The 23,241-nt window shown below is 31.8% G+C and overlaps 1 protein-coding gene and 1 long non-coding RNA gene across 3 annotated transcripts; one reads left to right on the top strand and one right to left on the bottom strand.

Moving 5' to 3' along the window:
- Positions 1-1,186: 1,186 nt before the first annotated feature.
- LOC127711145 (transmembrane protein 45B-like) lies at positions 1,187-13,298 on the bottom strand. Of its 2 annotated transcripts, none has more exons than XM_052217097.1 (3): positions 13,254-13,298; positions 9,178-9,265; positions 1,187-7,687 (listed from the first exon to the last, which is right to left on the bottom strand). In XM_052217097.1, exon 3 carries the CDS (start codon positions 7,672-7,674, stop codon positions 6,838-6,840), a length of 837 nt encoding a protein of 278 aa, XP_052073057.1. In that variant the 5' UTR covers positions 7,675-7,687; positions 9,178-9,265; positions 13,254-13,298; the 3' UTR covers positions 1,187-6,837. The 2 variants fall into 2 exon arrangements, with proteins under 2 accessions (XP_052073057.1, XP_052073056.1); XM_052217096.1 differs by having other exon boundaries at positions 13,234-13,298.
- Positions 13,299-15,653: 2,355 nt separating this feature from the next.
- LOC127711151 (uncharacterized) lies at positions 15,654-19,797 on the top strand. The gene is made up of 2 exons (XR_007986532.1): positions 15,654-15,789; positions 19,137-19,797. It is a non-coding gene; the product is annotated as an uncharacterized LOC127711151 (long non-coding RNA).
- Positions 19,798-23,241: the final 3,444 nt, after the last annotated feature.

A 23,241-nucleotide genomic window follows, 5' to 3' on the forward strand; every position in this document is an offset into this window, starting at 1 on the left:
TAAAACTGAACGAACCACGGACAACGATGTCGGAAGACGACAAACGACGGACGACAAGTGAATGGAAAAGCTCACACTAGCCCTTTTACTTAAAAACTTTATCTTTAATTCAAGTTTTTGCAAATGTTTACAGTGTTATAGCAGAGATATATATACACATGTGTATATTTTGTCTCTGGTTATAGTCTTCAAAACTGTAGACAATTGACACGAAACGGAGAAAGTAAAATGCCAATCAATTAGTCTAATAAACTGTCTTTTGTATTGTATTATCAATGACAGACGTTAAGAGATGGAATGATGATGATGGATTGATGTTGAACGTCAAGTGGCAAATATTAAAAGCCTATCAGGACGAGAAAATGTCAATGATTTGTAGAGGACCCACATGTTAAAACAGATTTTGAATGTGCTATTTCATACGGTAACAAACTGCAAGAAGACAGGTCATCCTACCTGGAAACATTATTCTAAGAGCTGACCAGTCTTTGATCTTACTCCTAAATGTCGCCTGCTCAGCTGAGGAGCAAATACCATTTTTAGTGAATGGTTTGACCAGGTACATGTAGGGTATCAAACTTGCAACATCTAACACTCGAGGCTAGCACACTAACATGCATTGGTCTCGAGATGGTCCAAGAGATAAGTCACACTAGCCACATTGGACAAGAGTGATAAAAATTTAAAAGTCTGTGTTAGGCTATAGGGAACTTCACAGCTTATTTATTACCAAAGAATATACTGGTATGAGGAAAAGCAAAACAAATGGTGTCAAATAAGTGTGGAAAGTGGCAACCCAAGGTACATTTTCAAAAGTAAAACAACAAAAATACCGAACTCCAAAGAAAATTCAAAACGGAAAGTCCCTTAACAATTGGCAAAATCAAAAGCTCAAACACATCAAACGAATGGAAAACAACTGTCATATTCCTGACTTGGTACAGGAATTTCCTTATGTAGAAAATGGTGGATTAAACCTGGTTTTAAAGCTAGATAAACCTCTCACTTGTATGACAGTCGCATAAAATTCCATTATATTGACAACAAAGTGTGAGCAAAACAAACAGACATAATAGGTAAAAATGTCAAAAATAGGGGTACAGCAGTCAACATTGTGTTATAATCTCAATACATGGTTCCAAATAAATGCCATATAGTGATAAATATGAGAAGAAAATAACAAATGTAAAGTTCAATGCACCTTTTATTCTAAGAAAATACATGTTTAAAAGGTAAAAATACAGCTGGTAAAATGCAGATCTATGACATAAACGTCAAGGGTATAAAAATAGTCTCCAAAATAATGACTATGATTATCCTGCTTCAAAAATATCTAGCTCATCAGTCATAAAGACACACAACAAACAGGATTAAAGGCACTGAATAAGAGAATAAAAAAGCTTGCATGGCATCTATACATGATGTACAAATTCTGTAATATAATTCTTCTCCCTAACACAAAGTTGACCGTAGATAATTATAGCTATCTTATTTAAGTCCTTTTGGTTTTAATACTACTAAACATTGGATACTTTTTGCTTTCCAAACTTCTGCTCATGGGCCTACCAGCTGAAAATTATTCCAGAAACATATGATCATATTTCTTTCCATTATTTATTTTTGATTTATCTCCACTTTTTATTTACATTATTTCCTGTTTCTGAAAACTGAAAAATAATGCCTGAACGGCAGTCATATACAATATATGTACATTGTCATAAAATATAAAAATTTATTTGTACGAGCTTTAGAAACAGGACAAAAACAACTGCATTTTATATGTCCAAAAATGTATACACATTATTTCATCCTGCATTTTTAATCAAGATCTTTAACACTTAGTTTTTAATTCCGAAAAGCTGTCTCTGGTATTTTATAAAAGGCAAAACTTGGATGTGGATTACGCAGAGGACCACCTAATCAACTGTTACGCAAAAAGTAATATTCACATCACAATTTGCTAAAAACTGAAGCAGTACAACATGATATTTCATTTGTCCTAGTACAAATAAAGCAAAAATTAATTATATTTGAACAATTGTTGGCTAATTGCAGGTTAATCATATAAAAGGCAAAATTCAAATTTGTGGCAACTAGGCTAAACATGTCTTATGAACATATGTAGGAACTTTTTGAATAAATTTACAAGACTTAATTTTAAGATTCAAGGGGCAAAACAAAAGTATATATAATTATTACTTCTGTACTAAAATATAATCAATAAAATTAAGATATCATAGTTACATGTATATGTGTATATCACAATGCAGTTAGATGAGTATTTCTAACAGAGTTTTCATTATAGCATTTCTTAAATATCAATAAAAATAATGATGTCTTACATTTTTAAAATCTATTATCTCACTACAGCTGGGACTTTTATAATAACAATATAATATGTCCAAGGGTTCAGTTAATTACAGTAATGAAACAAATTCTCATTATCAACTTCTTAATTCATGATGTTTACACACACTTAAACATAGTAAATGATAAGCAACAGGAATAATGTCAAATCTCTAAACTGAGCTAAATATGTTAAAAAATAACACTTATTAAAATACCCTGTCAGAAAACAACTCACATGTAAAAGAGGTACATTAACTACATGTAACTACTTGGACAGAATCAAATAAAAGTACTGTTACAGGGAGATAACTCATCATTTTATAAAAATACGTGTCAGACAATGAAATACTTGCTGATATAATAAGGGAAACACACAATTGATGTAAATTTCATGAGACAGATACTATGTTACACAATTAAACAACAAATCACAATCTGCATGTAATGATAGAAAAAATGATATGACAATGTCTCACACCTGCCAACTTTTCAAAATCTCCATGGAGGATTTTAAGCACACGAGGACCTAATGCTCCTCTTATATTGTCATAAGTATTTTAATTTACTACTGTATTGTTTGAATGATATATATGTGCTTAAATACCCTTTGAACTCATTTGAATGCCTATTTTGAGGTGTCTAGTTTGTATGATAAAGAATTTCAGAATTCAAGTCTCAGTGGGGAAATCACCCATAAACTGTGAAGGTTGGCAGGTCTGATGTCTAAACAATGACAATGCCTTTTAAGTCTAGAACTGCTATCAATTTTGAAATTAATAAAATATGAATAAATTTCCATTTACATGTATACTGGCCTCTAAGGGGATATTCTCATAATAAAAATAAATATCATTGGAACAATTGACAATTGACTGTTATATTAGTCCTCACATACAATGTAGTACATATACTTTGTAAGTGAAATTGGTGTGTTAATCAATGATTTAAGGCATGGATAATCCAGTGTTCTCCCTAGAGCTTTCTAGCACCAGGGTTCCGTGGATAATCCAGTGTTCTCCCTAGAGCTTTCTAGCACCAGGGTTCCATGGTGCTATCTGACAATATCTTATAAGAGAATTTAATTTCTAATATAATAAGTTGAAATAACAAGTAAATTGTATGAATAATACAATCAATGGCAATCGTGCTTTATCAGCCATCCGTAATGATATGTTTACAAAGGCTTTATCAAACAACTTATATTTATAACATTATTTCATTGATATTCGTAATGTTCATGTGATGTTTGCAAAGGATTTATCAAACCCCCTAATCTGAAAAATGTCATGTCACGTTAAAAACATATAGTAGATTTGTACATAATAAAGTGCAGAGCTCTTGTGATTATATTGGTGTCTCGGGTTGATACAGTGTGTTATATTGAAAAAGCAATATTATATTCTCAATGAATTAGCAGTGTAGTGCTATAATTTCAAGGAAACAGTGCTATTTCCGTGATCCCATACATGATTGTATTTGAAAATGAAGGGGTGAACACTGTAATATTTATTTTGAATAACAGTCATTTTCAAAAATATTGGTTGTGAGTTCGACTCCAATCTTAATTGACTAATATTGTCTACTGAAGGTCGTTGGTTATCTCCGTGCATTCTAGCTTCCTCCACGAATACAAACGGACCGCCATGAAATAGCACAAAAGTGCTGAAAGTGGCTAACAAATAATAAATCAATCAATGTTATATACATGTACTTGCAGAGACATCCATAATACAATGTACATGTAGCACCAAATATGAATAAAACAAGACGTAAAGTAAATGTCAATAAGACAGCAACTAAACAATACAAGGTTAACAAAACTCCACATCTACTGAGCTCTAATACCACATAGTCCCCTTTAAACTAATTTGGTGGGCAAAACTTACCAAAAATTACCTCCCAAATAAATCTAATACCAGCACTAAAATCTCAACAGACAAAAAAAGGCACACTGACAAGATTACAGACTTGGTACAGGCACACATCCATACAGTCAGAGTTAATACTTATACAAGAGTTTTTTTTTATTTACTGGTACAGGTTACTTATTTTGGAGGTAGAGTTATAGACATTCAGATTTTTTTTAACTTGTATTTGTAAAAAGTCTTATTTTCTTTCTTTCTTGACTTTCTCTGGCTCTAATAGAATGTGTAATTGTCGGTCATTAATAGTTGTCTTTACTCATAAAAGTATAATTTCATGAACAATGAAAATCTGGAGCAATTTTTGATGTCTTGCACAGTTATTTGACATCTGTGTGCAGTAGATTTAGATGTTTAGTTTTTGAGGTAAAAGTTTGAACTCTAATTAAAAACAATTGGCAAACCAGACAAATATTGTTTAGCCAATAGGCATGCTTTGACCTCCCAAAACTTGAGTATTAAAGGTATTAAATGTATTACTTGTAAAGGGAATTTTTTGGAGAAGATTAAGGGGGAATTATGTAACATTAAAAAAAAATAATAAAATCTTACAAGTAAAAATTACTTACATCTTCAAGTAAATAAACATGACTTGTGTAAGAATAACCACTGACTGATGAATTTTATTAATACTCAATGTTAATCCTCTTACACATATGTATAAAATGGTTTGGTTTAAAAAAAAAAAACCACAGAATATGTGAAAATTTCATCCTTAAAAAATCAAACTTTTATTTACCCAACACTTATAAATCAATGAGTGAATGAATTCAAATATTCATACATGAACAAAAAGAAACTGTCCCTAAAAACTATGTTATGTATACAAATCAAAATACATATCTAAAATAACAAGCATTCTGTGAGTATTGCATGGCAATACATAGTCCCCTACCAGTTAAAAATTCATTGTAATGGAGCAAACCTACCACTAAATTCTTCAAATAATTTACTAAAGAAAAGGAAAAAAATCCAAAATACCATTTATCTTAATACAATGTCTTTTACAAATCTCTTTAAAAAAATGAGTTTTTCCCGTTGAACAGAAATCTAGTAATTAATAAGTATTTCATCAAAAATTTAATTCTAGGGAAAGGGCTTTAACTAAACAAGGAGAAAAGCTAAAATCGTGAAAATCAAACTTAACCTGTAACTTGTCATGATAAAACAATACACCAAATATCAAATCAATATCTTCAAGCATGAAGAAAAAAAGTCTGGAAAACTGATTTGCCGGACTGATTGATGGACAGACGGACGGACGGACAGACAGACGGACAGAGTGCAAACCTAAAGTCCCCTTCGACTTCGCCGGTAGGGGACTTAAAATGCTGAATGATTTAATTCAATTGAGTCATCTCTAAAAATGTTGAATTCTGAGTAGGTTGCAAATGCTGATCCAGGATTAGATCAAGGCATAGCTAGGAGTCTAAGGAGTAAGAATTAGATTTATTAAAAGCAGGTGCTTTAACCTTATAAAGATGTCCATAAGGAGGGCCAACCCCCATAAATCCACCTCTGTTGTTATACAAATGTATAGATAATTTGGTTAAAAACAATTACCTAAAAAATCTTTAAAAAATCTTAAAACAAACATACATTGAATTTTCTACATAAAGATAAACGAATTGCTTATCATGTTTTTAAAACTGTTACCTCAGTATGGTAAGAAGTACATGCATAAGACTTTAACACAAACACATTTTGTAAAAGTTCTTTAAAGAACTTGGGACTTTAACATGTTTAATGGCCTTCTTTGGCTAAAATATGACAAAAATTTTAAAAATGCTGGTGAAGTTGTAAATGTCTTATAAAATATCAAGATATAACTTATCTCTGATTAACAAATTTTGTTGATCAACCAAGTTTTCCAAATGCAAATGAAAATTGCACAAAATTAGTACTTTTCCGTACATTTTTTATATGTTTTTAGATGTCAATAAAACACTCATAAATTAATCTTCTCTGATTTCTTGTCTGAAGGGTGTCTTCCTGCTATTCCTATATTTTATAAATACATATTCCTTCTATTCCTACAAACAAAGAACAATAGATGTTGGTATAAGTTTTTTGTTGTTTTAGCAATTTAAATTTGATTAAAACACAGGTAAGTACAGGTAATCTGAAAAAGGATTATTTCAATGATAAAAAATAAATTTAAAAAATATGCATAGTTTACTATAAATAAATAGAGATGTGAGTATATGTCATTGAGACAGCAACCCATAAAGATCAAAAGACATATATATGTCTACATGTCTAGAGAAATATTTACTATAGGGGTAGAACAACACTAACTATGTTAAATAAAATAATAAAAAATAGATCCTAATGCTTTACATTATTGAATTTTTAACATATAAAATAATCAAAAAGTTTCATTATTTGAACATGTTATTGTTCAATGTAACATTAATTTGAGTAGAATTTCAAATTATTTTAAGAATTCAATTATTTTATTTTATGTACAGAACTGGTGTGCAACACCAAATCTATAAAAAAAGCACCATAATGAAGACGAAAAAAACTAAAAAGGGTAGGGAACAATTTCTGATTGTAATAAGAATTAATCAACATCTGAATCGAATCTGTTCAATAGTGGATAATCAAAGCGAACTCTGTTGTGTAAACAAACATTGTCATCTGTGCTGTTATCTAAAGGTAAACAACAACACTTATTGTGTGTAAACAGTTTATACGTTATCAACCAAATACACAACATGAGTACTCCATTAATTGCACAATGCCATGTAAAATAAAGGGTGACCATCCAAGCATTGTCTTTTGTATCTGTTGACATTTCTTTGTCTACCAAAATGATGGTTGTGTGTAAAGTCCATGTTCCAAGCACCATGACAAAGACTCCACGAAACAATGGGAAAATTATGTTGGTTCGAAACATCATTTCTAAGGCAGTGACTACACAACATAAAACAGCTGTATACTGAATGAGATTATGCACTACACATTTTACCGAATATTCTGTTGTAAAATGGCAGCCATAAAGTAAGGCCTGAGCACCAAATGCAAATATCAAGGTCACATATTCAAGGTCATTTACAACCAACTTGACCTTATAGTGTTGAATAATCTCAATGATAAAACTGAATGTGAAAAAGGCAAAAACTGTCATGTGTAGGAGATTCTCATAGTGTAAATTTTCGGCATGACCAAAATCTGTTGCTAATACTATTTCGTAAATAATGTAACTAATACTGAAGGCAAACTTGGTAAAACTCTCTATAGGAAATTTTCGACATGAATAACAACATGCATAGGATGTTGAGCTTTTAAAGTCGGTTCGTTGATCTTTTGCATAGTAAAACTTTTTCGTGATTTGGACACTCCACCATATCCCACAAAGCAGGAAAAACACTCCTGATAAATGTAGTGATACGTCCATGACAGCTGTTTTTCTGGAATAAAAAGAAGAAAGATTTTTTGAAAGGTATCAAAAATCAAATTATCTGTTTACAATTTTCCATCATCAATTACAATAGCTGCTATGCAATTGCAAGACTACATTGATTGAACAGATTTGCACAAAAATAAATTTATGCCAACCATATGCATCATGAATTCTTCATTCAGTATAACAAAGTCTATTGTCCTTGAAAGTTAGATGAACATATCTTGTATAAATCTTCAACAAATTGTATATTTTTCAATATATATATGTTTTTCAATGTTTTTTAAATATTAAATATTTTTCAAACAATGGCCAAAAGACTTTAATTTCATTTAAAATTTTCCAGTTGGCAGTGTCGTCATTATAATAAATTTTGCGCAATGCACCAACCTGACGTTTAAAATAAAAAAAATTGTATACACTGTAGATTCTATTGGCCTGTAATGGAATTGGGCATGTGGCAAAGCTAGGAGACTGTGGCAGGGACTTAACTATCAGTAAAGTTTCAAGAAATCCAAAGAGCCCACTAAAAATAAAAATATTTTTGATATATTAACTAATAACAAACATATGTTACTACAGATTAAGAAAGAAAGAGCAGGCAACTCATGAAAGTATCTGTAATAACACATGTATGTTATTTTTCTCTAATAACTTATTTAAGTTACACCCTTGACTGGTAAAAGTGATGCCACCCAAATTTGTACTTGATCTGAGTTTTGTGGTAATAAGCATTGTATATATATATATGTTTCATAACATTTAGTTGAGGCAAACTTAAGTTAGAGAACAGAAACTAAAAATTCATCAATTTTTCCATTTGTAAAGGGGCATAACTCTAGAACGGTAAAAGTGACGCCACCAAAATTCAAACTTGATCTGTTATTGTGGTAATAGGCATTGTGTATAAGTTTCATAACATTTGGTTGAGGCAAACTAAAGTTAGAGAACGGAAACGAAAAATTCTGCATTTTTTCCATTTGTAAAGGGGCATAACTCTAGAAAGGTAAACATGACGCCACCAAAATTCGAACTTGATCTGTGATTGTGGTAATAAGCATTGTGTATAAGTTTCATAACATTTGGTTGAGGCAAACTAAAGTTAGAGAATGGAAACCAATTTTGGGACGTACGGACGTACAGACGGACAAGTAAAACTTAATGCCCCCTCCACTACGGCAGGGCATAAAAAATCACAAATAGCAAAGAAATAGTGCTTTAACTGATGTTCTTCATCTCAAAGTCACAGTACAGCCTTCAACACAGGTTAACATGTAGAGAAAATCAATTAAACTAAATCAATTAGATAAGATTATTCTCTCTATATTACATGTACCCATACAACATTGTACAATACCTTACCTTAATTCAACATAAAACATCTTATTTTTATTAATATTTCCAACATGATGCAAAGATTTTTTCCTCAACATTGATATTTTTTGTAACATATTAATCACTGCTTACATGTATATCCATGCCATTAAATATATTTACCTTTACAAAGGTTCTTTGTCTGTTTTAATATTCCACAATTCTTTTCATCTGGTGTAAAAACATATCACTGTCTTGTACAATGAAAATCCTGTCAATATAAAGGCAAAGCTAATATCATTTTCTGAATTAAAAGGAAATTTTACATATTGTCAGTTTTGAATGACATTGTATTTCATGCCTTTAAAAGAGAAAACTTTTGAATTCAAATTACCTTCTGAAAGGCCATCTTCCTATACATCTCATTGTTTTCCCTAAAGGTATTTTCTTATGGATTAGTACAAGATTGTTGACACAAATACATTCTTTAAAGGATACTGTCAAGTCTGCAATAGGGAAAAGGGGGGGGGGCCTTCATTTCTTTATTCTAAAATTTTTCTCTATTTTTTATCATTTTTGCCCATGCCATTATTCTCTTTTTGATATATTTTTGAATGATTTCACACCACATTATTCTCTATTCTTTATTTTTTACCCTTTATTCTGAACTTTTTGTCCACTTTTCTCTAATCTGTAAACCCCATCCAGACCCTCATACTACCATTAGATTATCTAGCCAACAGAAGATGAAGGATTAGCAAATTACCTCTTTAAAAGACATCTTTTTAAGATAATAAATTTCAAAAATTCCCATGAGGTTTCTGTTTAAATAGTGTTGCATTGTCATAACTTGTATTATATACATGTTTATATACAAGTCTAAATTGAAAACAACGTTCTAAACTAAATAGTTTATAAATGGAAAGGGTAGACATTTATTTACTTGGTCAAATTGAAAACTTGGCAACTTTCACAATTTTACATGAGATCTTAAAACTATCAGCTAACAAGACACAAGATGACAAAGTACAAGAAGTATCTTATATTATTGAGGAAAGGGGGGGGGGGGGGGGGGGCATAGTTATAATTGACTGATTAAAATTTCATATTTTTATCTTATTTTTCAAGAATTGTTCACTCTGGCCTTGTTAGTCTTGTATGCTTTTTAATTTTAGTTCATATATATATTTCGGAGTTTAGTATGACGTCCATTATCCATGTTATGACTGAACTAGTACCCGTTTTTATTTAGGGGCCATGCAGCATGCCTCCTGGTGAGGGATTTTGTCACTGTGTTGAAGACCCATTGGTGGCCTTCCGCTATTTTCTGCTCTTTGGTCGTGTTCACCCTTGTTGTCTCTTTGACACATTCCCATTTCCATTCGAAATTTTATTCTGTATGAATTTTTTTTTATCTCAATGGCAGAGCCAATGTTTGCTATGGAAACACCAATTAATCTGACCCACAATGCACCTTGCACATAATTGCATAGAATTATGTAATTTCCTTTCAAACTTCTCGATAGACAACAAATTTTTTTTTGCTATTAAATACCATAAATACAATAAATACACAACATCTGACAATGTAATAGATAAGATATTGACCAATTAGATATTTCTGCACCTATATGTCACTGCCATGACTTTTTAACAGTTAAAGGTGACTTATAATAGTCCCAATTTACTTTCATAGAAAACTTTAGTTCCCATAAGGTACAACTTGTATTATTTTTGAATAACATATTTTGACACTACCAGTCGAATTTTCATTTTTAAAGTATGAGCATTGTTTAAGGTCCTTTACCAGTAAGACCCCAAAAAAAAAAAAATGGGGAATTAAAAAAAAATTGTATCAGTTCCTCAGGTATCAAGACTAAAATACATGTACTCAGTATTCTAAAAAAATCTAAGAATTTAGAAAGATTATAGAATACACAAATAACATGATCATTGTATGCTAAAAAAAATTATCATGATTATGGAATTCAATGTGAAACATATAATATTGCTTTAGTATGGCCTTTTCTAACAAGCTAATAGATAATTATACCTTCTTAAACCTATGTGTTATCTACATGTATAAATAATAAGATTGGGGAGATCAAATGAATACCTAATTACCTAATTTATCTAAAATCTCCGTTAAGCAAAATTGATTTTTTTGATAGGTGTGGATTTCTCACGTTTTCCATAAATATATATATATATGTCTGTACATAGATAATTTCTAAACACCAAAGAAACCCTACAATCTATATGCAATGACCTGCAACCTATGTAAGAAATTCAGTGCTTCACACATATTTGTTAAGACACTTTTTTCATTGCTTAAGGTACAGATGTATTTCCAGGTTTTATTGTGTTGTAGGGTTGCTTTTATTCACATGTTTTAGAGTCTATTATATAAAGTGTAAATGATTTCAGTTTTCAAGATTGGCTCGTCTTGCTCTGATGTGTTTTTCAATTCCAGGTACATAAATACTGGCTGAAATTTAAGGCTTTTTAGGTTATTTACAGATTGACAGAACATTTGAACTTTGATAATGATTAAAACAAATTTCAGTTTGTGAATTTTCATTTCTTTAAAATGTTGAACACAATAAAATAGACACATTTGTATATGTATTGAGTTAATATGATGTTAACCCATTTACTTTTCCAATTTTTCAACTATTTATATACATGTACATTTTCTTCAAAAAAAATTGTATGTGCAATGCATTCAGCCATTTTTTTTAAATTAAAGTTTGGTTTTTCAATGATGGATTTTTAAAAGGGAAACAACTCCTAGGTAGGACAGACTTCATCCTTGCCTTTTCATACATTATGGAAAGACAATGATGACCCATCAACTTGATCACCTTTTTTGCAATCTCATTTATACATGTGAACCACAAATGTGTTATGCTTTATTGAAGTCAAAGTCATTGTCAGATATATACACCATACTCTTTCCTTCTGCTTCGTATGGACAGGGATACAGTTTATCCAACCTTAAAAAGTTTAACACTTTTGCAAAAAATTCTCTTATATTGAAAACTGTCATAACTTGAAAACGATTGCTTGTATAAAGTTCTTATCTGACATTTCAAAATCTAATGCATTTTGGGTGACATTTTCAAAAGCCTACACAAAAATATTTTGATTAGCTAACAATGTTTCAACAATGGACAATGATGGATATTCACAACAAATGACTTAATCACAAGATTTTATTTTTCGAGTACGTAAAATGAATTTATCATTTAAGTCTTTTAGATTCTTAAACATACCCAAAAGACAGAAACAGTTTGCAGCTCAGCTGCCCTGAGTGCCAGCCGTACTTCTCCATTTTAATAAAAACGGATAAAAAAAACTGAACATCATATAATAACTGTTAGTGTTTGCTTTTTAAAAGTGTTGAGTAAATTGTATTTTGCTCATAAAGATTGATATATATATATATACAGTATATATAAATTTATCATTTTTGTCATGTTATTTCAAATCTGACGAAGTCATGAAGTGAAATAATACTGGTGACATTTAAATTTACTATATACATGATATATATTTGTATATATAGTAGCTAGTTTCGGTACATGTATAAAATTAAGTACTTCAAAATTTGTGGACTTGTAGGCTAGATTATTTTAATTTTTGCAGTGATGCCTTTCGTTGATCACAGGTAAAATTTTAAATTAGCCTTTATAACATGTATAATACAAGTCTTCATAATGATTTGGACTAATAAATTCTTGTCAGAAATTTGAAAATAAAAAATTTAATACACAACTTTATGATTTTATCATGTTTATGTTTCATGGTATCTAGTAAAATATATAATTTTCTTATTTGTAAAATTTCCAAACATTTCTACACAAAACCCCCAAAAATCAAATGACAAAAGTGTGAAAACAAAGATTTGGTCAAACTCCAAGTTATACTGTATTAACTCCCTTTGAGCCCCAGTATTTAGAAATTACACTGTCAGCAAATAGTTTACTTCTTTTGGTCACTTTGCAGTGCTTCCACAAATCAGATATGTAGTTTCAAAGTCCAGACAAGATTCAGATAAGCACCCTGATCTGAAAGTGAAATATGATCTTTGTTTCTCTGTGATCATGTCAATCAAACTTTTTCCCAGTGTTTATACAGTAGCTTTACAAGTAAAATCTACAACATGGCAGCACTGATTATGTATATAATTGGATTTATAGATTTTTAAGACAGACTGAAATGCTGCACATAGCTTACCAAGCAAGAAAATAACAAACCTTTCTTCTTTGTTAGTAAACTTTTTCATCCATTGATGTCGAGTGTAAGGGAGGTAACTCGTGTGCATTGTGGAAATATAGCTCTGTCTAAGATAAACATTTAAATGGTTTAAACAGTATTTATTCAATGATCGAAAATTAAAACAATACGATAGTACAATTTTACATAGTAGAACATCTTATAACATTGAATTAAGTCAGATATATAATTTAGAAAAGCAAACTTAAATGAAAAAGTATAAAGTAAATGATTTGAAAATACAATTGAATTAACTATGTACAGAGACATACATGTATAAAATTATTTAATGTCTCTGCTACAATTAAGGATAAATATTATGGTAAGTAGGAGCTTGGACAGTACATCTAACAAGTTATAACTTTTATAGATATTATAGTATACACTTTATAAGATATCTTATATACTTTATATTAATAAGATATACTTTATAAGCAGAGGCGGATTTAGAGGGTTTTTCAGGGGGCCCGCCCCCCCCTTTTGTGGGAAAAATTTGGTTGATTATATAGGGAATCACTGAAGCATGACTGGAGAGGGCCCCCTCTTAAGCAGTCAATGGGCCCCCTCTTATGAAAATTTCTGGATCCGCCACTGATAAGATATCTTATATACTTTATGAGATATCTTATATACTTTATAAGATATTTTATATACTTTATAAAGTTTATAAGATATCTTCTAAAGTATATAAGATTACCAATGCAATGACGTATATATGTTAGTTATACCAAGGATTTGTACTATACAAATCCTTGGTTATACGTCCTTGAGATAACTTATAAAGTTTAGAAGATATCTTATAAAAAAAATGATATAAGATATCTTATATACTTAATTTATAATTAAATTAAATAGATTAAATGCAAAAACAGAATGTAGAAAATTGGAAATTAAATTTTACATAAAAAGCAATATGGGGGCCATGAATTAGTGGTTTTATTCCTATTACTGAAAACATCAGTAATAAGAATATTTGTTGTGAGAAATCATCAACTTTTAGATGAAAAATCTTTTGGGTCATATTACAGCCCTCAGATTGCTACAATTAGGTATTTCAGCCTCTTTGGTCATCTAGCATGCTGTTATAGCTGACTTTACGGCATGGGTTTTTCTCATGGTTAAAGCAAGGATTTGTATAGTAAGACTTACTATACAAATCCTTGGTTAAAGTCCATACTACGACTTATTATTACTTATATCCACGTCATTTGAACTCTGGTGAATAGTCTTATTGGCAATCATACCACAACTCCTTCTTAAACTTTGTATCAGTTTAAAAACTAATGCAATTTTTTTAATTAAGGGATACACTCAAATTAGGATTTAGATTATATAGGGAATCACTGAAGCATAACTGGAGCGGGCCCCCCTTAGATCAGTCAGCGGTCCCCCTTATAAAAAGTTCTGGATCCGGCACTGACAAGTGTCGGTTAACGCGCTGCCTTGTAACACAGAGGTCCCGGGTTCGAGTCCCGGTGGAGAGAAGCTTTTGTAATGAAATTCATGCTCTCCGGTTACACTTATAAGAACTTGAAGTATATAACACCCCGAGGGGTGTTAGGATTGGTCAAATGAAAGACCGACCGTGGGCAATCCAAACACCCCGAGGTGTGTTATAGGACAAGAAAAACCAACAAATCATGGTATTATTTATTTTGATCTACACTACATTAGAATATTCTGTTAATTTTGCTAGTTAGCTGAATGATTAATCAGATGTGGGTTTTTTTTCAAAGAAAAAACAAAAAGTGAAAAAAAATATGTATAAAAATGCAAGAATATTTTATTTCACGTGTAAAATCAGTGGCATTGTCATCTGACATAAGTCAATAATCAAGTTCTAATTAATTAGTTACAATTATCAGAAATTTGGTTGAAACAATCAACAAAATTGCATAACTCTTACCTGAGCATAAAATTTATTTATTTGTTCTACATTTATATCCCATTATATTGCTATTTAACAGTAATTGGAAATATCTCAGCATTAGGTATTTGTACATTTAAATTTGAAGAACGAACACCAATTTAGATAAAAAAAGTTATTATTTTTATTAATTTTTGTTTTTGAGAAAGTGCATTTCCACGGAAGACAAATATTATTTCAGTTGGAAAATTGTCACAATTGATCACAAATAGTTAAGACTGAAAAAAGTTCCTCTTTTTGAATGGAAAATACCACCCTTAAGCAGAGGAAAATAAAAAAAACCGAAAACAATCCACAACTATGGCGAGTATATAAGTCTCCATTTAACATATTTCAACCAAAATCTGATATTACCAAATTGAGTCAACATGTTACTAGATAAGGTAGGAAATCAATAAAACAAATATATATATAATATCATCTAATAAATAGGAAACATTATATAACCATTGCACATCAATATACCAACAAATATTAGATCTATAATGACGTAGCGCACAAGAAGAAAACTGAAATTGAAAGTTTGATATTGTTTGCTCTTTTGAATTTCTCGCTATGTCATTCATTTGATGTTACAACGCATTTGAATAGTAAGTATCGAGTAAGGCTAATGAAAACTTTACAAAAAACATATGCATTTGATGGGGTCAATGTATTAGAAATAAATTCAAACATTAGGATAATAGAAAAAGCAAGTTATTTTAATAATTTACTGTACTGACAATTTCAAAAATGATACTGGGTACAAGTAAACTCATGCACAAATTCATCACATAGAAATATATAACAATCAATCAGATATAAGAAGATGTGGTATGAGTGCCAATGAGACAACTCTCCATCCAAGTCACAATTTGTAAAATAAACCATTATAGGTCAAAGTACGGTCTTGAACACGGAGCCTTGGTTCACACCGAACAGCAAGCTTTAAAGGGCCACAAAAATGACTAGTGTAAAACCATTCAAACAGGAAAACCATATATACATGTATCTCATTCTGCATAGCGAAACAATTAAAACACTGTATACCTTTCAAGGCAAGCACAAAGCTATCCACTCGTTGAACCATTTATATAAATATGTGTACAAGGGTAATATTTCATGTAATACAATAGAAAACTAACAGTAATTTTCATTATTTCTACAAGTTGCACAACCTCCCTTTCTAAGACTGGGGCCAGAGTATCTCTAGTGTCAACATAAGTATCTGCCTCATATCTTGACTTACATCTAGAAATTGACAACAAGGATCGGTTGAAAACAAATCTTTACGACAAAAGAGATGATTTCAGCTTTCTAATTGTGAACTTTCCATTTATATGTAGCAACATTCCAGCAGCGCCTGCATACGGAGTATGTATCTCCCAATTGATACGATATTCCCGGGCTTGTATTTCCTATCATGATTTTCTTGATAGAGAATTGTTGCTCACAAGGGAGCTATAAAAACCAGGAGTTCCAAATGGTGAAGTTGAAATCATCCCTTCTTAAATTTTACGGACGCCATCACGAGTTGGTTAACCGTTATGGACTATCCGTTTCACAGATTATAGTGGATATGTTCCTTATGTAGAAACTACAATCCCGTTCCCTTTTCGCGAATGTGACCTACCAAATTAGACTTATTACCGGGTTTGTACTGACACGAGCAGCACGACGGGTGCCACATGTAGAGCAGGATCTGCTTACCCTTCCGGAGCACCTGAGATTACCCACAGTGTTTGGTGGGGTTCCACAATAAGCTGACAAGTATTATCAAAGTCAGGGTTATCAACAGGAGTGGCTAAATTTTCATAACATGAAGCACAGGTATCTAAAATTCTTTCCTCAATATTACTTATATCATTGTTATATTTGAGACAAGTGTGGACACTGATCAGTGTGCTTGAATGTTTGACAGTGTTTTCTGACAAAAATGATTTCTATGTTTTTTTCCCATAGTGTTCTATGTTAATCCGTGTTCCACAGTGACAATCATCCTGAATATCATACAAGTACTAAACACTAAAAAATGCAGTGTCGGTTATTCAATATTTGGTTCATTTTAAGATTGTCATGGAGGAAACACTATTTGTGCATGTTATTTGGATTACCAAATGATTCTGTTAAAACATGTTCCATTTCTTTGCTTTTAGATAAAAGCAAAAACACAAAATAAGCAGAGGAACACATTTTAGCTAATATCTGAATTATGGGATTTTAATATGCCAGATTTTTTTATGAGAACCTGTATGTATATTCTTCTCGTATGGGTCTATTTATGTCTGTTGTGGCGGTCATTTCTTACTTAGAACTGTAAATTAGTTATAGATAATCTCAGCATCACAAGCAAGTGAATTTTTTTGTTTAAATGTTCATTCAAAGATAATGATAATACCTGGCGTGCACATGGGGCTAGATGAGCAAGAAAGTACAATCTGTATTACGCATGTATTTTAATTCTTTCTTTGCACAGTCATGTCTTTTTCTTAGATTTTCGATGGCCTGCAGGTTGAAGTTATATAAAAGAAAAAATTACCAGTATGAAATAATTTTAGTAACATATGGTATATCCAACGTATTGGTTTATGATTCTTAATTTCTAGAAATAAATGATGATAAATAGTGTAGACTAAAAGAAATATGAACTTTGATTCTGTAGTATTTAAAATAAAAAAAGGTATTGCAGAAATATTCTTGTTTCAAGGTTTTTGTTATGTGGATAAAATATTGAGGTTATTTCTTGCATAAAAGCAATCTTAGCTGGTCATCATTTTTACCATGACTTTTATGTTTGACTACCCATATTTCCAACGTAGCGAAAAACAGACTAACTTCATGAGAAGAATTTTGAGATATTCCCATAAGAATGCAAGAAAACAGCATATATTTCGCTTGTTAGGTCAACAATTGAGTACGAAGCAACATAATGGGTCTTCTACACACCTGCAAAATATCAACAAGCTTGAAATGATACAATGACAAGCAGCGAGATTTATAACGGGAGACTACAAATCCAGACTACCAGTAGATGGTTGCGTCTCAGATATACTCGCCAAACTGGAACTCTAAACTCTACAAACAAGACGCTCACGCCAGAAGTTAATATTTCTATACAAAGTGGCTGAGGGGCTGATTCATGCTATAGAAACACACGATTATTTATAAAAGCACGTCAAAAAGAACAATTACAGATAAGAAATTTGATAACTACATTGCAATAGATATTGTGAAAACAAGTTAAAACAACACAAAGTGTTTTGAAATTCCGACTAGCAAAAACACCACAATATTCAAACTCATTCTTCGTGAAAATAGTAATCGAATGGAACACTGTAGTGCTAGCCACGAGCGTTGAGAGCTTCAAAACTGCTCTCGCGCACTGTCAATAAATCGACGGCACTCTCTCTATCGTTGTATTAAAGTCAGTATTGGTATCCACAGATCAGAAACAGAAACGTTATAATCAAATTATCATATGTTAAGGATGTTCGCTCCTCTTGTTTTTGAATTTTTGCCAGATATTCGGAATCCATGTAGTGCCATTAAAAATTTTCCCCACTAACCCCTACTTTTCTTTCCATAATTTGATTACATATAGTTTAAAATGTCATCTTTGAAAATCTTATAAAATCCTTGTTTTTTTTTCATCGTTTTTGAAAGAAAAAAGGTGCCAATGTTAATTGTATGAAAAATCTAGAGAGAATTATTTCCCACCAAATTTTTAATGGCTTATATCTCGAAAACAAGCACACGGACCCTTCATTTTTATTCTGCTTTTTTAGTTTCTTTATTTATATACTATCAATTTATAACAGTCTTTTAAAAAGCTTGTTATTTTGAAACAGAGTAGCGAACATCCTTAACCAAAGTTTTGAAAAAGGTCTTTACAAATTAATAGTTCGTACATTTGATTGTTGTAAATTTAACTTTAAACGTTTTTGTTAATTATTTCCAGATACTAAAAGTTGCCGTATTATTCATCGCATATTGTATCACAACTGTCAATGATGCAACCACATGCATAGATTCATCAGATTCGAAGACCGCATTTTCCATTTTTAATGGAGATAAAGATTACAGGAAATCATTTTTCACGGAAGGTTGGAAACAAGACTCACTGAAACGTTATTTAGGTCAACTGGTATATCTTGGAGTCGACGAAATTCGAAGCAGCTGTCATTCAACACTTTTTAAAAGATCAAATCTTCCATAATTAATGGCACGCACATCACGCACTTGGGGTTTTAGAGCAAACGCCGTACAATGCTGAAACAGTTCCCCAGAAATGTTCACCAATTCAAAAGAAAAATTCAGATATCAAAAAGAGCAGGTTGTGAATATAGATTTTATGAATATGAAGAAACTGATACCTAGATTTCAACAGTTTATGTATGTGAACAGCCAAGAGAAGTCGTAAATGATGAACTTATAACCACTTTCCCGCCTCATGCTCATGGACCAGTTAAAATGTAAGGCCCAAAGCCAGGCCTCCAGCTGATGGACCAGAGGAAATATATTATGTATGAGTGTATGAAATGTGTGTATTTTAATTTTTTTTTAAGTTGGAAGAAATTTTGTATATTTAGTCAAATTGGTATTAAAAGCTGTGTATTTTATTTCATTTTTGCCTCAGTATGTTAATGTCCCTTCTATAAAAATATACAACTTTGATTTATTAACACTTAAAAATACATAATTAAATCAGTTTTATTGCTCATTTCTATCCTTGTTTCCATATCAAGGTTTATTGCTAATTTTTATCCTGATTTCCATAATAATTTTTATCAAGATTTATTGCTAATTTTTATCCTGATTTCCATATCAAGATTTATTGCTCATTTCTATCATGAGTTCCATATAATGATGACATATCTTTGATTGCTTCTCTAAAATCTTCTTCTTTTATCTTTAATTATCTGCTTACCCTTCCGGGGGGCACCGAAGATAAATTTTAGAGGGGGTTGGGGTTGCTCAACCTTTTGTTTTCCATGTTTTGTTTTTTTGAAATGTTGTTTCTCTATTCGTCGTTTTTTTTGTCAGGTTGTGATCGACTTATGAGTTTAGAGATTCCCTTGCTATATTCCGCCTTGTCAGGTTGTGATCGACTTATGAGTTTAGAGATTCCCTTGCTATATTCCGCCTTGTCAGGTTGTGATCGACTTATGAGTTTAGAGATTCCCTTGCTATATTCCGCCTTGTCAGGTTGTGATCGACTTATGAGTTTAGAGATTCCCTTGCTATATTCCGCCTTGTCAGGTTGTGATCGACTTATGAGTTTAGAGATTCCCTTGCTATATTCGCCTTGTCAGGTTGTGATCGACTTATGAGTTTAGAGATTCCCTTGCTATATTCCGCCTTGTCAGGTTGTGATCGGCTTGTGAGTTAACAGATTCCCTTGCTATATTCCGGCTTGTCATATGGTGTGGATACCTGTCTTACGATGATGACACTGATTTGCCTTCTAGACTTCATTTGGTTATTTTTGCCGTTTGGTTGTTATTTCTACAGTATCTTCAAGGTGGTTCCACGGTTACACTATATAACTGTTTTCGCGAAGAATGAGTTTGAATATTGTGAAGTTTTGGTAGTTGGAATTTCAAAACACTTTGTATTATTCTTAACTTGTTTTTTCACAATATCTATTGTAGTAATTACATACTGATCACTTTTCCTTTTATTAATTATAACTCATTTCAGGAGGCGTCTGATATTTGTAGTAAAAAGAATGAAAATTGAACTTGAAATTCCGAGCATTTTAATTGTTAGATATTTCAAGAGAGTAGACCATACCTTACATTTAACCCTTATGTTAGCAATGAATGCCATCATTTTTGAAGGCCATGAAGTGAAGCTCAAATGGGCTGCGTTAAACCGTTTCATCAACCACACCCGCTGTAGCACACTTTACACCAGGGAAAAATAACTTTGTAAATTAAAAAGGCAAGAATTGAAATACTCAAAAAACAATGATAGAGGATTGCTGCTCACAAGGAAGCTATTAAACCAAGAGTTCCAAATGGTGAAGATGAAATCATCCCTTCGTAAATTTTACGGACGCCATCACGAGTTGGTTGACCGTTATGGAATAACCGTTTCACAGATGATATCGGATATGTTCCTTATGTCGTAACTACAATACCCTTCCCTTTTCACGAATGTGACCTACCGAATTAGACTATTTACCAGATTTTTAATAACACAAGCAACACGACGGGTGCCACATGTGGAGCAGGATCTGCTTACCCTTCCGGAGCACCTGAGATCACCCCCAGTTTTTGGTGGGGTTCGTGTTGCTTAGTCTTTAGTTTTCTATGTTGTGTCATCTGTACTATTATTTGTCTGTTTGTCTTTTTATTTTTGGTCATGGCGTTGTCAGTTTGTTTTCGATCCATGAGTTTGACTGTCCCTCTGGTATCTTTCGTCCCTCTTTTATACGTGTACATTATTGATATAGAGGTATAGATTTAGAAAATATAAGTTCAATATAGTGAATGTTTGGAAATATAACTTCCTTTTTTATGTTAAAAAAATATACTTACTTATCAACCTTAGGTCATTACATAATTTATTTGAACTTATTGTGACCAATATATGCAATTTAATTTATATATGAAATCTGTCTCTCATAGGATCCTGTTGTAATGTTTAATGCTTCAAAATCTTTGTATAGATATTCTAATATAAATTACGTTATTTCGATTTGAATTATAGAGAAAACAAAAACAAAAACAATAAACGCATCAAACTTGATTCCTACTTTTAAGTTCAATAACTTATAACTATAACAGAAAATGCCATATGTGTGTGATATTATTCTAGTAGTATCGTACTTATGAAATGTAATTTGAAGCGTAATAAAGAAGTGCATCATTTTTTTGGTTTGCAATTAATAACATGTTATTTTTGTAGCACATAGCTTGTGGTCGGTTAAGACCATTCTCCTCTGAGAGCAACAGTTTGTGTTTGGCTCCATCCGGTGAAATTCGAACGACATTGTTAGACAAAAAGCCCGACACGTATACATATCCCTTATTGTCCACTGTAATACCTCGTGCGTCTTTAAGAAATCCATTAAGTTTTGATTTCCATCTGAATGCCCCTTGTATATCACAGCATGTAACTGAATCGTTTTCGTTTATGAAATAAAGATAATCTGACCACATAGCGATGCTGCTATATCTATGCAAGGTATCACATACCAAACGCGTTACAGAGCCGTTATCTAAACTGACAAAACTTATTCCAGGATAATGTCCATTATAGAATAAGTTTCCATCTTTGTGAACTATTCCATAATTCTCTGATCCGACATCAATCACTTTCTCGGGTTTTCTGTTTATCATATTGATAACCTTAATGCAAGTGAAGTCAAAACCGGATGTAACGACAAGTTTTTGGCTTTCCTCGATATAATGTATATGAGATGTACGCGTTCCTGACTTAAATGTAAAATCTAACAACCCGTCGGATCTGATTACGTACATTTTGTTACTTATATAGCAGGAAAAAATCATTCTGCCATCTGATAGTAGAGAGCAACCAGCGATATCCTCTCCAAATGTTTTCACGGTGTCTCTTAAAATAAGTCTGACATCATCATTAGTAGAAACATGTTTAATTGGCTCCATAATCTGTTCTTGTTGTTCGTTTCTGCTTGCTAATGTGGGTTCACTTGACCTGAAATTACGCTTAATGGGCCTCATCCTTATCCGTGGATGTTTTTTCTTCCTGTTTGCATAACTTGACTTGGCTTCAATTCTAATAGGTACAATTGTCTGTGCTTTTTTGTTATTCCTGTTTGCCAATGTTACATCACTTGACCTGGCATCCAAAATGATATTTCCAATCTTGTAAATCGTCGTTGAAAGAGTTTCAAGAGCTTTGTCACTTTTCCAAGAAATTGATACATAGTTCATTCGGTCTTCTTGCAACAAGGATTCTAGAAATTGTTCGTTGTTCGTCACATCTCTTTGGATGTGTTTCAACGTCAAAAACGTCTCGGGGTCAGAGACATGGTGTCTAATTATATCTAAAGTATTCTTGCATTCTGTTATTTCACT

Source organism: Mytilus californianus, unplaced genomic scaffold (assembly GCF_021869535.1).
Source record: "Mytilus californianus isolate M0D057914Y unplaced genomic scaffold, xbMytCali1.0.p SCAF_8, whole genome shotgun sequence".
NCBI classification, from domain to species: Eukaryota; Metazoa; Mollusca; class Bivalvia; order Mytilida; family Mytilidae; genus Mytilus; species Mytilus californianus.

What these genes read in the sequence shown, in the direction of transcription:
- LOC127711145 (XM_052217097.1), bottom strand. Translation starts at nt 7,674, where the DNA reads ATGGACGTATCACTACATTTATCAGGAGTGTTTTTCCTGCTTTGTGGG.